This window comes from Daphnia pulicaria, chromosome 11 (genome assembly GCF_021234035.1).
Source record: "Daphnia pulicaria isolate SC F1-1A chromosome 11, SC_F0-13Bv2, whole genome shotgun sequence".
Taxonomy (NCBI): Eukaryota; Metazoa; Arthropoda; class Branchiopoda; order Diplostraca; family Daphniidae; genus Daphnia; species Daphnia pulicaria.
The window spans coordinates 3,062,570-3,079,027 of record NC_060923.1 but is presented as its reverse complement, the minus strand read 5'-3'; the positions used below and the strand labels follow the sequence as shown (position 1 = coordinate 3,079,027).

The 16,458-nt window shown below is 39.3% G+C and overlaps 4 protein-coding genes and 1 pseudogene across 7 annotated transcripts in view; 4 read left to right on the top strand and 1 right to left on the bottom strand.

Annotated features, from left to right (window-relative positions):
• Positions 1-4,252, top strand: part of LOC124315409 (carbonic anhydrase 2-like) — a 35,794-nt gene extending 31,542 nt beyond the window's left edge. Inside the window, exons 6-8 of the mRNA XM_046781071.1 lie at positions 3,241-3,346; positions 3,423-3,653; positions 3,754-4,252. Coding sequence (XP_046637027.1) covers positions 3,241-3,346; positions 3,423-3,653; positions 3,754-3,927 — 511 coding nt within the window. The 3' untranslated portion in view covers positions 3,928-4,252. The remainder of the gene's footprint in view (positions 1-3,240; positions 3,347-3,422; positions 3,654-3,753) is intronic.
• LOC124315514 lies at positions 606-2,187 on the top strand (annotated as a pseudogene).
• A 2,309-nt stretch (positions 4,253-6,561) lies between the features above and the next one.
• Positions 6,562-8,460, top strand: LOC124315483 (putative carbonic anhydrase 3). 3 transcript variants are annotated; one of them, XM_046781189.1, is made up of 7 exons: positions 6,562-6,798; positions 6,881-6,998; positions 7,079-7,322; positions 7,397-7,544; positions 7,605-7,710; positions 7,792-8,022; positions 8,116-8,460. In XM_046781189.1, the coding sequence occupies exons 2-7, from the start codon at positions 6,969-6,971 to the stop codon at positions 8,299-8,301; spliced, it is 945 nt and encodes a 314-aa protein (XP_046637145.1). In that variant the 5' UTR covers positions 6,562-6,798; positions 6,881-6,968; the 3' UTR covers positions 8,302-8,460. The 3 variants fall into 3 exon arrangements, with proteins under 3 accessions (XP_046637145.1, XP_046637147.1, XP_046637146.1); XM_046781191.1 differs by lacking the exon at positions 6,562-6,798 and having other exon boundaries at positions 6,910-6,998; positions 7,101-7,322; XM_046781190.1 differs by lacking the exon at positions 6,562-6,798 and having other exon boundaries at positions 6,964-6,993.
• A 349-nt stretch (positions 8,461-8,809) lies between these two features.
• LOC124315135 (TELO2-interacting protein 1 homolog) lies at positions 8,810-16,364 on the top strand. 2 transcript variants are annotated; one of them, XM_046780581.1, is made up of 10 exons: positions 8,810-9,116; positions 9,174-9,310; positions 9,374-9,554; positions 9,620-9,767; positions 9,848-10,259; positions 10,323-10,667; positions 10,741-11,987; positions 12,052-12,171; positions 12,233-12,337; positions 16,260-16,364. In XM_046780581.1, the coding sequence occupies exons 1-9, from the start codon at positions 8,941-8,943 to the stop codon at positions 12,323-12,325; spliced, it is 2,859 nt and encodes a 952-aa protein (XP_046636537.1). In that variant the 5' UTR covers positions 8,810-8,940; the 3' UTR covers positions 12,326-12,337; positions 16,260-16,364. The 2 variants fall into 2 exon arrangements, with proteins under 2 accessions (XP_046636537.1, XP_046636538.1); XM_046780582.1 differs by lacking the exon at positions 16,260-16,364 and having other exon boundaries at positions 12,233-12,342.
• LOC124315164 (calcium homeostasis endoplasmic reticulum protein-like) lies at positions 12,333-15,137 on the bottom strand. The gene is made up of 7 exons (XM_046780632.1): positions 15,012-15,137; positions 14,510-14,949; positions 14,160-14,451; positions 13,342-14,089; positions 12,839-13,258; positions 12,624-12,768; positions 12,333-12,558 (listed from the first exon to the last, which is right to left on the bottom strand). Exons 1-7 carry the CDS (start codon positions 15,034-15,036, stop codon positions 12,394-12,396), a joined length of 2,235 nt encoding a protein of 744 aa, XP_046636588.1. The 5' UTR covers positions 15,037-15,137; the 3' UTR covers positions 12,333-12,393.
• Positions 16,365-16,458: the final 94 nt, after the last annotated feature.

The following is a 16,458-nucleotide window of genomic DNA, read 5'->3' as shown; positions in this document are numbered from 1 at the left end:
CAAATTTCTGTTGAAATTTTTAACTGTTTTGCGAAAGCTCCGCCACTAAAATGACTTGCGGAAGGCATTGGAATAATTCATGTATTTGCGTAACATTTTAGAATTCATGCGTAATCCCATCCGTCCTTTCTCCGGTGACTTTTAAGGTTCGATGGACGCATGAATGGTAAGTATTATCAACAACGTTATTCAAGTTTATCTATACGACCATATTCTATTATTTCTTTTCAAACAGGGTCTTTTGTATTTGTATTTGAGGCTGCTGCTGGGCTCAAAGGGGAAAGTGGAGAGAGGAGAAACGTCAAATTAAATGCATGCCATAGCAGGGCATAAAACCTCTACACGGCACAGATGAAATGTTACTCTACATACCGGGTAAAACTAGAAAAAAAAACCCAAGAGAGTTTGTATCGCAGATCCAAAGATTATTCGACTTTTCCCCCTTTTTCCGCCATGGCCGATTGCCACTTTCCACGGACTCGCCGTAGGTTACTCCTTATTAGATTGCTGGAATTTCCTTATTCACTAGGGTGAAAAGTGGCTTAAAATTGGTCTCTCGTAATACATTAGCTTTCGTTACAGTATAAAAACGAAGCGGGAAACCCAAAAAACGCGACAGTTGTATCTAGCGCAGCTTTGACGACGGACAATTTGGAAATGGTGTTCGCTGACGTGTCAGGTATAATGGTATATATGCTGTCAGTCAACTCCTTGTGAATCAAAGTGTTAATTAATTATTTTTGAACAGGTGTTGGTGCTAACATGCTTTGCGGCTGCCATTGCCAAGCCGAATATGGTGCCCGCAAATTCCATTGCTAGTTTTCTTAATTGGAATGAGCACGAGTCACACTGCGGAGGCCAGCATCAATCACCTATCAATATCGAATCGAATAAGGCCTTCCTAGCCAACTACCCCGAATTCATTTTCCACCAATACGGCCGTGTTTTTCCCGAAATATTAGAGAACGACGGACACACCGGTAATGGATAATTAAATCTCTCTTTTTTAAATATTTTTATTACCCATAGAATTTTCTACCCAATAGTTGAACTAAAGATTGAAAAGCAAGGCATGTGCGAGGAATTGCCTTTCATCACCGGCGGAAGCCTGGGCGACCGCTACAACTTTGTACAACTCCACTTCCACTGGGGCGAAAGTGTACGTGGCAGGGAGCACAGAATTAATGGCAAGCAGTAAGCAATTTAATTCTTAATTATATTTTCAATTTAATTCAAACTAAGTTTCGTGATTTGACGTTTTCTTTTAAAAGGTATCCCGCCGAAATGCACATCGTTCACTACAACTCAAAATATGGAAACTTTAATGATGCTCTACCACACGCAGATGGATTATCTGTCTGGGGGTTTTGATTGAGGTTTGAATAACTAATAAAACACTTATCTTTTTTTGTCTGCCTTTTTCTTGGACAAATGTTGTGCCTAAAATGCACCTACAAAGTAACAAGTACAAAAGAAAGGGAAATAGAGTTAACCCAATTGTTCTGGTCGCTCGGCTTTTATAGTCAGTTAAATATTTGCTATGATACTTATATACCGAAAAATGTTATCCTTTGTACTCCAACATTTTTTTAAATATACTTAGACAATGAGCGCTCAGCCTGATTGTTTTTTCTATTTGTTATGGTAGCTGCAACCGAGAGACAACATCGCATTCCGACATCTTGAACAATTTGATAACATCGTCAATCCCAGTACCACCAACACCGATGCTTTGCAGTTTTCTGTACCGCTGTCGGAGCTTCTACCTGATAAAACTGGCAGGTTCTTCCTATACCACGGTTCGTTGACTACCGGAAATTGCAACGAAGATGTCACCTGGACGATTTTCGACACGCCAATCGCTATTTCTGAACGACAGGTAAGATTTCCTTGTTCTTCTGTCTATGAATAGATTAGGAAAGCGACGAAGCTTTACATCATTATTGATATGAATTTCAATATTTAGTTGGCAAAGTTCAGGCTGCTACGTGATGACAATGGCAATCAGTTGAGACAAAACGTTCGTCCAACTCAACTGCTGCACGAACGAGTTGTAATGTACCGCCCAGATATGATGGATTTATACGAACCGAATTTCAATCCAACAAATCCATTTGTTTCATTTCCAAATCTATTCTCAGCGTTTCCAAATGTATTTCAATTAAATTAAATACAGATGTTATATCCTCTAAAAATTTTTAATCGTAATCTTTTATGTAGTTGTGGCTTGTGGGTTTCCATTTGAGGAATTTCAACTGAAGGATTTCTGAATCACCACATACAAAAGTGCAATTAGGGAATTAGCCGATTAACCTAATTTGGTCAACGACAAAAAAAGAAAAAATAGTATCCACAACAAATATCCGACAGTAAAAACCAGCATGTCCTTGATTTGCCGGGGATTTTATTTATGTCTTAACTTTTTTTATGGAAGAGGAGAGGGTGGGGGGGGGGGGCGGAGATTTCCGCTAGCATGCTTTTATGGTATAATTTTATGTACACGCCTCTTCATGGTACTATGAAAGCTGTTTCAGCGTAATAAAAGCAAAGCGACAGTCTCTGATCAACAGTTGAGATATGACGACGAAAGAAGCTTCTTTGCTGCGCAAGGTAAACGCGTCTGTTTACATTGTTTTTTTTTTGTTTGTTTTTTTAACTGACAGTTCCTGTCAAAGGATTAAATTTTATGTTTTGGGCAGTTCACACTTTTACACCTATTATATTAAATTTGTCGATTGGCAAACCCAACATGGCGCAACTAACTTCCATTGCTAGTTTCCTAAATTGGAAAGAGCATGAATCACATTGTGGAGGCCAGCACCAGTCGCCCATCAACATCGAATCGAAGGATGCCATCATCGCCAATTATCCTGAATTCAATTTCCACAATTACGACCTTGTTTTCCCCGAGAGATTGGAGAATAACGGTTACACTGGTAAGGAATATTAATATTATTCAGCACCCTTGCATTGCATTATAGTTTTTTTTGTATCTGATTATTTGGAATTTCAAACAACAGTTGAATTAAAAATTGAAGAGCAAGGAATGGGCGCGGAATTGCCCTTCATTACGGGCGGAGGCCTCAAGGACCGTTACAACTTTGTTCAGCTCCACTTCCACTGGGGCCGAAGTTTTTCTGGCAGTGAACACAGAATTGATGGAGAACAGTGCGAAATTGATGAAATAGCATACGGAATTTATGATTCAATTCATTTTATATTGTTATACTCCTATTTTAGATATCCGGCCGAACTGCACATGGTCCATTACAATTCGAAATACGGAACTTTTAGCGAAGCTCTGTCTCACGAGGATGGATTGGCTGTATTTGGGATTATGATTGAGGTTTAAATATAGTTTAATCGAATAAGAATTTGTCGTATTAAGGTCACATTGTTATTGATTTGTTTTACTTTCTTAGTTGCAACCGAGAGACAACATTGCATTCCGCCATCTGGAACAATTTGATAACATCATCGATCCCAGTATCGCAAAAAGCGATGCATTGCGATATTCTGTCCCACTGTCGGATCTTCTTCCTGATAATACCGACAGTTTCTTCCGATACAACGGATCGTTGACTACTGGAGACTATAACGAAGACGTCATCTGGACAATTTTTGATACTCCGATTGCTATTTCTGAACGACAAGTAGAAATATTTTACGTTTCACATCAAGTTTTATATAGATGTTGGTAGAAACTGACGGAAGAGTAATTGTGTCTAATTTTTTTTAAATTTCATTATTTAGTTGGCAAAGTTCAGACGGCTACGTGATGAACACGGAAACGAATTGATAGAAAATGTCCGGTCAACTCAGCTTCTGCACGATCGAGTTGTTATGTACCGTCCACAGTCAAATCCTTCAAGTCCATTACTTTCATTACCAGATCTTATCTCAGCGATAGAATTTCCACTTGAGTAAACAACAATTTTGTTCTTTTGCGCACAGACATTTTAAAAATTGCTTTAAAGCCTTGATCTTGTTAATCACGTCCTATAACCAATACTACGCTAGCTGATCGTTTAACTTCTTACTAATCTACTAAATTATATTGTCGTCTTAACTGACATCGTACATTTTCCTCGCTCAAACAAAATTGGGCTACTCTGACGTTGTATGCCGCTCTCCACACTCAGCAACCTCCGGTAACTGCTATGATCAGCAAACCCTCTCTTTTTTATTATTTTATCTCGTTAATTCTGTCTTCTATCTGAAAATAGGTAATAAATATTTTTCAAAAACCTAATTCATGAGTTCACGTCTTATTTAGCTATACATTTTATAACTTCTTCTCGCAAAGTCGCAATTGACAAATCACAATCTCGCGCGTCTTCTTTGAATGACGAGCGACTGAACGACATAATCTGACAATGATGGTTTTTAAAGAAACTAGCAGACAACGTGACAACGCGCGGGCTTTGGAATTTTGGTTCTGTTTTGGACTTTTGGTTTCAGTTGTGCTAAAAAAATGTGCTAAAAAAATCGAGAAAATTTTTTTTGTGCGTGGTTGCTTCTGTGTCAATGCTTTCAATAAGTTTATCATAAAAAAACAGTCAAGGTTGGACAAGGTGTACAAAATCTTTTCAGATTTCGTCATGGTCTCATATTTCTACTGGTTGTCCAGTGTCAACACAGCTGTAAAAGTAAGCTAAATGTCTCTTTTTAATTGATTTACAGCTTGCTGATTGTGTTAAATTAAAAAAAACATGATACAGTCTGGAGAAACTATTCTGGTAACAGTGAAATCCTTGCGGGTCGTCTTTCTGAAATCTGCAGCAAATTATGAATTTATTGTTGAGCTTTTTCATGCAAGTTGACCTCTAAAAGGGAAATCAGACTTTACATTGCTTTGCTTTAGTTGCTGCTAATGAAGAAATGAAGAAGTTGAGATAATATTGCTACACACATTTTCCATATCATCAAACCTTATTGAAACAATAGACAAATTTCTTAGGTTAAATAGGATTTGTATTTCAAAAGATGAGAAAAAAATTTGAAAAATGCATTCAATTTGATATTGACATTAATAATTTCTTTTTGTCACTGGTGTGGTCGAAGATTGCTCAGTTACTTTGGTGCCTTCACTGATTTTACTAATCAACAAAGTTCACACTGCGCCCATAGATCGCTTTGGAAGAAAATGCGAAACGTTAAAGTAATTCTTGCATTATTTAACTTACTCGCCCTTTCTCGTATGCTCGTGAATGGTACGTTAGACTATTATCCACAACGTTTCCTATTCAACTTTTTCTAAGACACATGTCTAATTTTTTTCAACAACAGTTTCTTTTGAAATTCGAAGGTTTACCGGGATCAAAAGGGAAAAGAGGAAAGATAAGAAACGTACCACAGCAGGACCCAATAAAAAGAAACTGGATAAAACTAAAACTAACTGAAAAGTACAAGATTTTCACAGATCTTATTTGATTTTGTTCCGCCATGGCCCACGGTCACTTTCCCAGCGGAAACGCCTTAGGTTACTCTTAAGGTCGCTGTGCAATTTCCTTATTCCCTAGGAAAACGTTGCTCAATATGTGGTCTTTTAATATCTTCCGTTAAATTATTACAGCAAAAAAACGACGTGGGAAACCAAATGACCGACAGTTCTGTCTAGCAAAGCGTTGGTGGCGGACAATTTCGAAATGGTGGAAAATACCTCGTTGGTGTGCAAGGTAATCTGTCACTGTCAACTTCTTGTCAAACAAGTGGTAATTTAATTTTGTGACAGTTGTTATTATTTATGCGTTTTGCGGCTGCCAATGCCAAGCCTAATTTGACGCCCACAATTTCCATTATTACTGGTTTTTCAAATTGAAAAGAGCATATGAGTCACGTTACTTAGGCCAGCACAATCGATATCGAATTGGAAAAAAGTTTCACAAATATATGGCCTAGTTTTCCGATAAATTATTGGAGAATAACGGTCACACCTGGTAGATAGGGACGATTGGAATCCTTGAATTGGACCCACATATTTTTAACTTTAATTATTATCATTTCATGCAATTGTTGAACCGAAGATTGAACAGCAAGACACGGCCGAGGAATTATCTTTCATTATCGCCTGAGGCTTCACTACTCACAACTTTGAATATCCACTCGCATCGGGGCGAAAGATAGCGAACACATACTTGATGAGTACGCTACTCGCTATTGATTAATATTATTTTGACTGAATTATTAAATTGATTTGCAAAATGTTGTGCTTCTTTTTAAAAGGTATCTGTTCGAACTTAAATAGTTACTCATCGTTCACTACAATTCGAAATATGGAAGCTTCAACTTCAACGATTGAGGCTTAAATAACTTTAAAAAAATGTTATTCTTCATTGATGAACATACTCTTTACCTTTCCTTCTTAATATTATTTGGCATGCAAATGCAAAACTTAACAAGTAGAAACGAAAGTGTTGAACGGCTTCTGCTTTTCAGCTTTATTACAACAATGGGTGTGTATACAAGATGATTATTTATTTACATATTTGCCTTATTCTTGGATTTCCAAATGTATTCTCAGCGCTTCCAAATGTATTTCACCCAAATTGAACACGGATATAATTCCTTTGTTTATTTGTATGGACTCGGATTCTTCTGCCGGCTTTGAACGTGTAAAACCGGAATGAACCGGAATGAAGCTGAAATAATCAGGAAAAAACAGGTTTTTGAATTGCAGTGGAATTAATTATTATTATCTTTTTAGGAGTAGGGATTTCCGGAGAGATGTCTTGTGGTCACTTTGCCAACACTTTTGAAACACGAAGTGCCTTAAGGCTCCTGGATTTTCCCAGCTCAGTAAGAAAATTGACGTTTTAGACGTTAAATTTTGGTTCAATAACATTTTCATTGGTCAACAACATGTCGGGTTTAACTATAGAGTAGTACACAGAGTCCCTATATAAAAGAAGCGAAAAACCCTCAGACTGCTTCAGAAACCTCAGACGCCTCCGACTATCAGTTGAGAAATGACGATGAAAGCTACTTTGTTATGTAAGGTAAGCTAGTCCGTTTATTAGCTATATAGTTTATACTGCCAGATTCGTATAAAAAAAAAGTTAATTCATTTTTCTGACAGTTCTTACTATTGGACCTATTAGTAAATTTTTCGATTGGAAACGCTAAGCCTTATATGGAACCCCAATCGATTCCGTCTATCCGTTTCTTAAATTGGAAAGAGCATGAATCACATTGTGGAGGCCAGCACCAGTCGCCCATCAATTTCGAATCAGATACAGCCATCATAGCCAATTATCCTGAATTCATTTTCCACAAATACGACTTGATTTTTCCCGGGAGATTAGAGAATAACGGTCACACTGGTAGGGACAGTTTGGCCTTCTTAAATTACATCAAAATGTTTTAAATTCTAATGATCTTTAATTTAATAAAACAGTTGAGTTGAAGATTGAAGAGCAAGGCATGGGCGAGGAATTGCCTTTCATTACCGGTGGAGGCCTCACAGAACGTTACAACTTTGTTCAGCTTCATTTTCATTGGGGCCGACATTTATTTGGTAGTGAACACCGAATTGATGGAGGACAGTAAGAGATTGATTTTTAATTTATGATCAATAAATTAAATAATGTTTTTCACCTTTTTAGATATCCGGCCGAATTGCACATCGTTCATTACAACTCTAAATACGGAAGTTTTAACGGAGCTCTGTCTCATGACGATGGATTAGCTGTCTTGGGGATTCTGATTGAGGTTTGAATCGAATCTTTTTTAATCGTTTTTATAATTTGTATCACTACATAAGACTTTTAACATGTCTTGCTTTTACTTTAGTTGCAAGCAAGAGACAACATTGCATTCCGACATCTGGAACAATTTGATAACATCATCGATCCCAGCATCGCAAACAGCGATGCATTGCGATATTCTGTCCCACTGTCGGATCTTCTACCTGACCAGACGAACAGTTTCTTCCGATACAACGGTTCGTTAACTAGTGGAAAATGCAATGAAGGCGTCATTTGGACAATTTTTGATACTCCGATTGCTATTTCTGAACGACAGGTAGCCTATAGATATTTCACCTGACAGTTTAATTCTAATGACAGAAAATGACAGAAATTTAATTTTGAATTTATTTGAAATTTTAAAATTTAGTTGGCAAAGTTCAGACTCTTACGCGACGAAAACGGAAATGAATTGATAGAAAATGTTCGTTTGACTCAGCTGCTGCACAATAGAGTTGTTATGTACTGTCCATATTCAAGTCCGTCAAGTGACTCAAGTCCTGTACTTCCATTTTCAGATGTAGAATATTCACCTGTAGAATTTCCGTTTAATTAAACTCTCTGCTATTCTTGTGCGTGCCGTACAGTATGAACGTTTGTACACTTGATTGTTTAACAGACCTTGTTTCTAAATAAAATGAAAAAAATTATAATGACTATATCTCATTTATTCATGTTTCCTGTATAAAATTAAAGCCAATTTTTTTGCAAAATCTGTGACATGTTTAACTTATTACCTTCCATGCTTACAACTTTAAAGTTTACAAGGTATATAAAAGTCAATCTCCTCATAAGTTGAAGCAGGTTGAAGCAGAATGTGAGTTGTGAAAGAAACCCTGTTTCTTTTTTCAGTTACGAAAAAGATATACTTAGTTCGATATGTAATTAGTTTAGTTACTACTACAAGTCTAGTTCTAGTAGTCTACTAGACTGGTTACGAATTTGCCGCGATTATCATGCCGCCGCGTATTTGCCGCCTCTCTTCCCGCGCAAAAAGTGTCCAATATCTGGCAATGTTGATTAAAAAATTATGCAAAAATGAAACTAGCAGACAAGACAACGTGATAACGCGCGGGTTTCGTTCAGTATTCAGTTTTCGTTCAGTTGATGTATGACATAGCACATCTTGTAGTCTGTGGGAATTAATATAAATTTGTTTCTGTTTGCAAAGTTATCTTTCTGTTACATTCTTGAAATGGGCGACTTTTCAAAATTTAAACCTGTTTGTGTTGAACTGTTGAAAACTCCGTCTGTGGAGAGATTGATAAAACTGAAAAACCTTGTCAGTAAAAGTGAGGAAGACTCAATTCAGCAGTTGCAAGAATATATATTATTTCCATTATTTATCATTACATCCAATGAAGAGTTAAGGTAAAACATTTTCAGCTGTAAATTTTACTGTGGTTAAAAATGTTGTAAGCTTTTCAGAAGTGAAAAAATCTTCTGTGCCGTTGGTGAATGTTTACAAGAAGTTTGTCGTAAATCTACAGTCAAGGTGTACAAAATATTTTCAGACTTTATGCTGCAACTTCTGCTGGTTGTACACAATGTCAACCCAACTGAGAGTAAGCTAAATGCTGGCTTGGATTATTGATTTACAATTTAAACAATGATTGCATTGAATTCAGAAAAAACTTTTCAGTCTGAAGAAGTCAAACTGGTTACGGTAGAATCACTGCTTGCCTTATTGAAATCTGCATCAACTGAAGTTATCCTTGAGTTGCTCTCAGAAGCAAGTAGACCGCTACTAGGACATTTAGTGTTCACTTTACTTAAGGTTGCTGCTAATGAAGAAATGAAAGAGCTGAGGTAATAGTTGATACAAATTTCTATCAATAAAAAAAAAAAATCAACTAATTTCTCCCATTAAACAGGATTTCTGCATTAGATAACCTCAAGGAGTTGTCTTGTACTCCATCCAATGGACTGGGCTCTTCACTTTCTGGTTTCTTCCCGGGAATATGTACAAATATGCTGAAAATTATAAACGGAACGATAAAACAATCTCACGTTCTAACTATGGTATTGACATCGGCATTTTAAATTTTTTAAATATAAATTTCTGTTTTTATTAAACAATGTTTTGTTTTTGTTTTTTTCAGAGAGCAGTCGAGGTTTTTTCCAAATGGATCAGAATCATTTTAAACAACAACCGTTTTGATAACGATGATGAAAAATCCGAAAACGATCAATGGCTCCAACAAACACGCACCAACTTACATTTGGTTTTCGAGAAGATGATGAAAAATCCGGAAATGCATTGGAAAGTGAAACTTGAAATGATTTCTCTGGTCGCTGGTGTGATGGAAGATTGCTCAGTTACTTTGGAACCTTCGCTGCCTTTGCTAATCAAGAAATTAGTTCAGTTCACCGCTGATGAGTGTCCTGAAGTTGAGCGTGCAGCAAAAGAACGAATCACAAATCTGAGCTTTTCTCAAACTAACTTTGATTCGGCAATAAGACAAAATCTGTATGATATTGTGACATGTTTGCCAAGGATTGTGACTCAAGGAAGTATGGCCCAAATTAAATATATTTGCCTTGTAAAAATAATTATATTTTCCGTTTTTTCTACAGTAACTCGTGACCAGCTGGTGGTTTTGCAAGAACTTCAAGGCCATCTGACTTTGCTGGGTCCTCGTTTGGAACAAAGCCTGATTTTCAGTGGTCTTCGGCAACGCTTATTTAAAGGTTTGCTCATCTCCGCAACTCTTGAACCGACTAAAGTCACAGAAAGGGACGACCCATTCAGTCTTCAATACCTGCGAGAAGACAGAGTTGTCTCTCAGTTTGCAGCCTGCTGCTCCACGATCGGCCGTCATGGAAACTTGGCCGATACATCTGACTATCTCTTGGATGTTGTTAGACAAAAAGATTCCTTTGATAAAGAATCAGTCTATGTAATGGCTTTAGTACTAAAAGGTAATTTGGAAAGTCAACTCAACTAGATCCTTATCCAATAACTTATTTCCTATTCGCTCTGTACTTGTTCTAGGTGCTACTGTTGATCATCCTGTTCTCACGACCATCATCAGAGAATACTCAACTTATCTTACTCATTCGACCAGCGATAGTAAAAACGACATCATATTGGGCCAGTTGATGTTGTTGGTGATCGGCGAAGCTGCGATTCAAATGGGGACTGACTTTTCGTCCATGTTGCTAACTGCCCTGAAACCTGTGTTGGAAAAAGCCGGCAATCCGGACTTCTGTGAAGCAGGAGTTCGGTCCCTTCAATGTATGACAGATGCATTGCGTCTAACTTCTGTATCCAAGCTACTCGAAGAGAATGCAGACTACTATGCTCCCCAGTTGACCTTCCAATTACGAAACATCGTTCGATATCCGCGCGCAATTGATCTACTCCGAGCGTTACTGATGCTTTCCGACATTCGCATGGAACACTGGCTGGAACGAATGGTTGAACATGCTTTGAAAGGACTGGACAAGAGTCATTCTCTCCGAGCTCTTCCATACGTCCAGGTACTTGAACTGTATTCGAAAGCCGCGCACAACACGAGACCTGCCGGACCAGCCTGCGCTAAACCTCTATCGAAAGGCGAAACTCTTGAAAAAGAGGAATTAATCCAGCGCATTGTTGATTACAAAGCAAACATTAAGCTGAGTGAGACATATTTGGAAACAAATGAAGAGGAAGAAATTTGTGATGCTAATACGGAAGAACCGGAACAGATCGATGATCCTGAAATGGAAGAAGAAAAAAAGGTGATCCCACCTCAAATTACTCTTGTAGCCGATATTTTGGATCGCTGCACGAAGATATTGCCACAATCTACCGAAGAAAAACTCTACGCCAGTCTGATGCAAACCATTTGCTTATCAGTAGAGGTGCTTTCTTCTCACGAAGATATTTTTTTGCCGAAAGTGCACAAACTTTGGGAGCCTTTAAAGAATCAGCTGTTGGGAACATCACATCTCAAACAGAGGCAGGCGTTTGAGATGTTCCTTTCATTAGTTCGTCGCTGCCCAGATTTTATTCGCCATCGAGCTGTGAAAGAAGTTCTTCCTAAATTGGTGCTATTCCTGCAAAGCCAGGCTACTGCTAGTCGTGGCCGATCTAGCAGAGCGCACATTGCCAGCCAGTCGTACAAATTACAAAAATCCGTACTATCCGCCATGGCCACCCTTGTTGAATTCATCGATCCACCTGTATTGGAAGTTTGTAAAATCGTTCAAGCGATTTCTTTGTACCTCAGCAACCAACAGATTTCAGAACTTCAGGTTTGCAACTATTCTTCCTTATGCTCTTAATAATATCCTATTGAGTATCGTGTTTGTTGTTTAGAGTTTAGCAAAGGACAACTTGGTCGCAATAGCCAAATATCACTCGGGGTCCGTTTGGTTAACTTTGCATAGCATGGTGACTAGACGGACTTTAACACGCCCAAGCTTTCGATCCATCATGGTAAAATTGCGTGCATGATTATATTGACTCGATTTTTTTTAATCAATCTAATATTTCTTAGGTCGGTACTACAAACGACGAAAGTGAATTTACAGTCAACGCTGAAGAATTGGTCAAACAGCTGTTCCCTCTTACTTGTTCAGGTCATCATTAAACGGATATCAAGGTATAGACGAATCGACTGTATTTCGTGAGTTAAGCAAAAGTAGAGTGAGTGAATTCTCATGGAGTTGGAGGATCGTCAGGTCCGCCCTTTTCTTTTTCTCGTTCTTCGGCCCTTGAGCGCATTCTCGTGATGAACGCCTGACCTTTGCTTTTTCGGAAATTTTCAAAAGGATCACGTATATTGATACCGACACCTTTGAACTGGTCCACTCGATCGCGAACCTGAAGAACGAAAAATATCAATCCGCTATTCTGTTGACACAAAAATAGTACCGTTCGATCAATACCTCTCCTCCTTTGATGGGTTCCGCTATGCCTTGTTCATTTGCGCCGAGTCCAGCTCCTCCCCAACCCATTTTGCACAAGAGTTGATGCCCTCGGTTGTTTTCGTCCAGCTTTGTCGTGAAACCTTTGGCAAACGACACGGATGCACTGCAAAACGCCGAATCAAATTTTACCAAATGACATTGACGTAATTTAAGGGAAAAAAGGGGTTGGTTACATTTCTGAAGGTGGCGTGGGGCTCCGCTTTTGCGCAAAACCGGTCATCACGACGGGCGAATTAGATCTTGATTCCGAACGACTAGGTGTAGGAGAACGAGAGCGTGCAGCTCGGCGGGGCGACTCTGAATTAGATCGACTTCGGCGACGTCTTGTTGAATTTCTAGGCGATCTGGATCGTGATCGAGCTTGCCTCGATTCTTCTCTATGCTCTTCCTCGGGCGACTCACTGCGGAATCTTCGACGCACGGGACTTCTGATTCCATTCTTACCACTTCTTTCAGGGGAATGATCCTCGACAACTTCGATAGGAGTTCGAGGCGGCGACATGTCGCGTAATCCCTGAGCAATATCTTCTTCTTTCTTCTTTTTCGCAGTTGCCTTGTTCTTATAAAACTCAAAAAGAGCCATCTGCTCCCACCTAAAAGAAAAAACAAGAAAGAGAAAAGTTGAGAAGAAGAAGCTTGAATGATAAGCCAACAAGAAAGGAAATCTATCACGAACCCATCTGCGTTTCGTGGTCGGTCGTGCGAGAGAGGACTGTAGAAGAAATCAATGGCGGCAATCAATCGCTCAGACGGTGGAAGCGGTGCAGGAAGGCGGATATCTTTCGGATCGATGCTTTTGTACTCGCTGTCTTCCATTCTCACCAGTGGGACGAGTAATCCCGCTGGTAAGTCGAAGTAGGGAGCCTTTGGTTCAATTCCTTCACACGGGTAGTTTTGCGGGGCATTAAGGGAAGCAACTGGCGGCGGGCGAGATAAGAAATCCGGCGGCATGGCGTGATGAGGTGCATTAAAAGACTGCAAAGCATTGGCCGCCGCAATTTGTTCTTCAATTTGCAGTTTCTGTTGCTCTAGCTGCTGGATCTGGTGGTTGGCATGATTGACGAAGGCTTGATGCTGGCCGCGGTAGTTTTCGTACGTATGCTGAATGTTGCTAGTTGAAGCTGCTACGGCTGCCGAGTATTTGGCCACTAGACTGTTGTGGTATTCATTCCAGATGTGTAAAGGTGCGTGTAACCTTTCCAGGACACCACGCTCAAACAAATTATTTTTCGTTTGCCACAAAACGACCAGTTTTTGCAATTTGGCGTTTTGCTCCTCGTCGGTTGCAGACAGACTAGTGTTTGAAAACATGTGGACGACAACTTGTTCGAGTGTCTTTAAAAGCGTGTCGGGTCCTTTGCGGAGACAATGGTGTAACACGTCGTTGACCAAATAGATCAAGTGAAGTTTGTGGGTAAATTGACCTGTTGATTCAGAAAGAAGAAAAAAATATGCTTAGGCAATGCCAAGTAGCCACAACAGAGGAAAACTTACTGCTTTGCGTTGTTTTGAAAAGGAGGTATTGTGCTATGGCATCAGAGGATGAATGAGGCTGCATCACATGATGGAGAATCCAAGCTTTACCCTGAGATATGGATTCTTTGGTGCAAGAATCCATGATAGGCAGTAAAAGCAATTCTAACTCTGCCAAATTCATTCCACTTGCCAACGCTTTTTCCATGACTTCTTTTTCGTGTTGCAACTTGACTGTTTCCTCTGTCTGCTTTTTCTGCTGTTGCACTGTCACTTGATGTTGAGCAGCCAAGTTGCTTTCACTTTGCTTGATCTGGTGAACCAAAGCAATTAGTATTTACTGTTTTTGATGTGATCTGGAGTATGTTTACCTGTTCCTGCAGTTGAGTTTGTTGGGCAACGAGTACATCTTTTGCACCTTTTAAAGCAATCAAATCTGTTTGAGGAGGGATGGGATTTTGTCCAGGAAATGACATCTGATTGGGCATTGATGGTTGTGGGTGAGCCCTAGGCCATGCAGAAGAAGGGCCATAGTTGTAATTTCTATTGAAACTGGGATGTTCTGTATTAGGCGGTGGGCCATAGTTGATTGGATAGCTCATGGGTTGACTTTGCTCTCGGACAAACTTTTGCTTGTTAATTGCTTGCTCTGTTGTGACACGGTACTGGTAGTAGTTGAAAAGTTCTCCACCAAACAGGAAACCAAACTTGGGGTTATCTCGTTGTTTGTTTTTTGTCATTTGCTCAAATTCGGGGCCATTTCTCGCCACAAATTGAGCTAACTTGTCAATAATGTTGCGCAGTTCTATGTCTATAAAAACATTTGTTGTGAACAAATTGATGAGGAGATTTTCCAATTTAAACGGTAATTACCTTCGGGAGGACGAGGGAGATCCATTGAAGAATGCAGACTTTTATTATTTAAAACTTTAATTGATTAAACTTCAGGCAATCAAAAACACACATACATATGCAACTGTGAATTGTTTCGATGCCGGCATTAACAGTTCGTGTTGAATTCCGCCAGAGCCTAGTAAACGGTGCGTTTTTGCTAAACTAGATGGCGTGGAGTTCGGCGCGAATAGTAAATTCTCTAACGTGTGACAAGAATTTCAATTGGGGAAAAATTTCTTGTTTGTATACATCGAATGCAGCTTTCCATATTTATGAGTATATGCTTCTTTGTAATTCAAACTCGTTTTCCACATAATTAAAGGTTGATGTGATGTGTTGACGCGTTAAGTTCCAATCTCTTTCCTCGTCTCGCTGGGGAGTCTGACTCTCTCGCGCAGCAGGTCGTGTCATCACACGCAAAGTAATCGGTCAACCAACAATTACAGCAGTAGCACACATGAATAGATACATCAACTCTCAAACGGACAGTTCGTTTTTTTCTTCGCTATTTCAAAATGCGTTCTTGGCAGTGTCCCAATCGAACGATGTGTCGCAACAAAAGACACACCAAATATCATAACTCTTTGTCCCTTATGAACTACCTCTTTTTTAATATGACAGTGTTTCGGGGCAATGACGACCAGTGGAAGACCGTTTTTTTTCGCCTGTTCTTCTTCCTATTTCCGTTCTCGACCGTTCGGGTAACATAATAGCTTGAGTGGGCGGCTGCGAATGCCAATAATATACATCAGCAGTGTGTGTGTGTGTGTGTACGCGAGTGTGTGTGTATGGCGCCCAAAATAGTAGCACACTGCATCCAACTTGAGCCAAGTTTTAAAATATTTGGAAGCAACTGCGAAAAAAAGGGCGAACACCAGACCAGAAAGAAAATGAGAAGCGCGTCGTGTAGGAAAAAGAAAAATTCAAACTAAAAACAAACAAATTTGCCAGTTTTTCGTGGGCAAAGTTAGTCGACGATCGGGTCGTGAGCAAATCGGCCGCATACAAAATCTTCTTCCTTGTTCTAATATTAAAATAATTGGAGGAAAAAAGTCGTTGGCGTTGGGAAAATTCGACAGATTGTGTGGGAATCGAAATATGTGAATTTGTTCAAGTTGAAATGAAATAACCCAAAATATTTTTGACTGACTGTGTAAAGTGCTCTTTCGTTTCAATTTGATCTAAATCATTCAAAACAACATTTTATTTCTTCCACTCGATTTTCAGAGATCCGGAGGGAGGTCCAGTAGCTCGTCGAATGGCGCCGAGATGGTTGGGTGTTGTGTTTGAATCATATGCCAAATCACGAGCCCTTTTTTAAAAAAGTTGACCTTCAATCCGTATTCCGACGTTGCGGAGTGAGAGGAATGAGATGCGAGTCTGGCAGACGATAGCTGAATCGTGAGACGAGGCATGCGTTGTGCCA

Coding starts and splice junctions, on each gene's coding strand:
- LOC124315483 (XM_046781189.1), top strand. CDS start 6,969: ATGACGATGAAAGCTACTTTGTTATGTAAG. Junction 7,323..7,396: donor AGAGAATAACGGTCACACTG/GTAGGGACAGTT, acceptor TTAATAAAACAG/TTGAGTTGAAGATTGAAGAG. Junction 7,711..7,791: donor TCTTGGGGATTCTGATTGAG/GTTTGAATCGAA, acceptor CTTTTACTTTAG/TTGCAAGCAAGAGACAACAT.
- LOC124315135 (XM_046780581.1), top strand. CDS start 8,941: ATGGGCGACTTTTCAAAATTTAAACCTGTTTGTGTTGAACTGTTGAAA. Junction 9,555..9,619: donor GAAGAAATGAAAGAGCTGAG/GTAATAGTTGAT, acceptor CCCATTAAACAG/GATTTCTGCATTAGATAACC. Junction 12,172..12,232: donor CAAGCTTTCGATCCATCATG/GTAAAATTGCGT, acceptor AATATTTCTTAG/GTCGGTACTACAAACGACGA.
- LOC124315164 (XM_046780632.1), bottom strand. CDS start 15,036: ATGGATCTCCCTCGTCCTCCCGAAG. Junction 13,259..13,341: donor CGACCACGAAACGCAGATGG/GTTCGTGATAGA, acceptor TTTTTCTTTTAG/GTGGGAGCAGATGGCTCTTT. Junction 12,769..12,838: donor CCCACGCCACCTTCAGAAAT/GTAACCAACCCC, acceptor GGCGTTTTGCAG/TGCATCCGTGTCGTTTGCCA.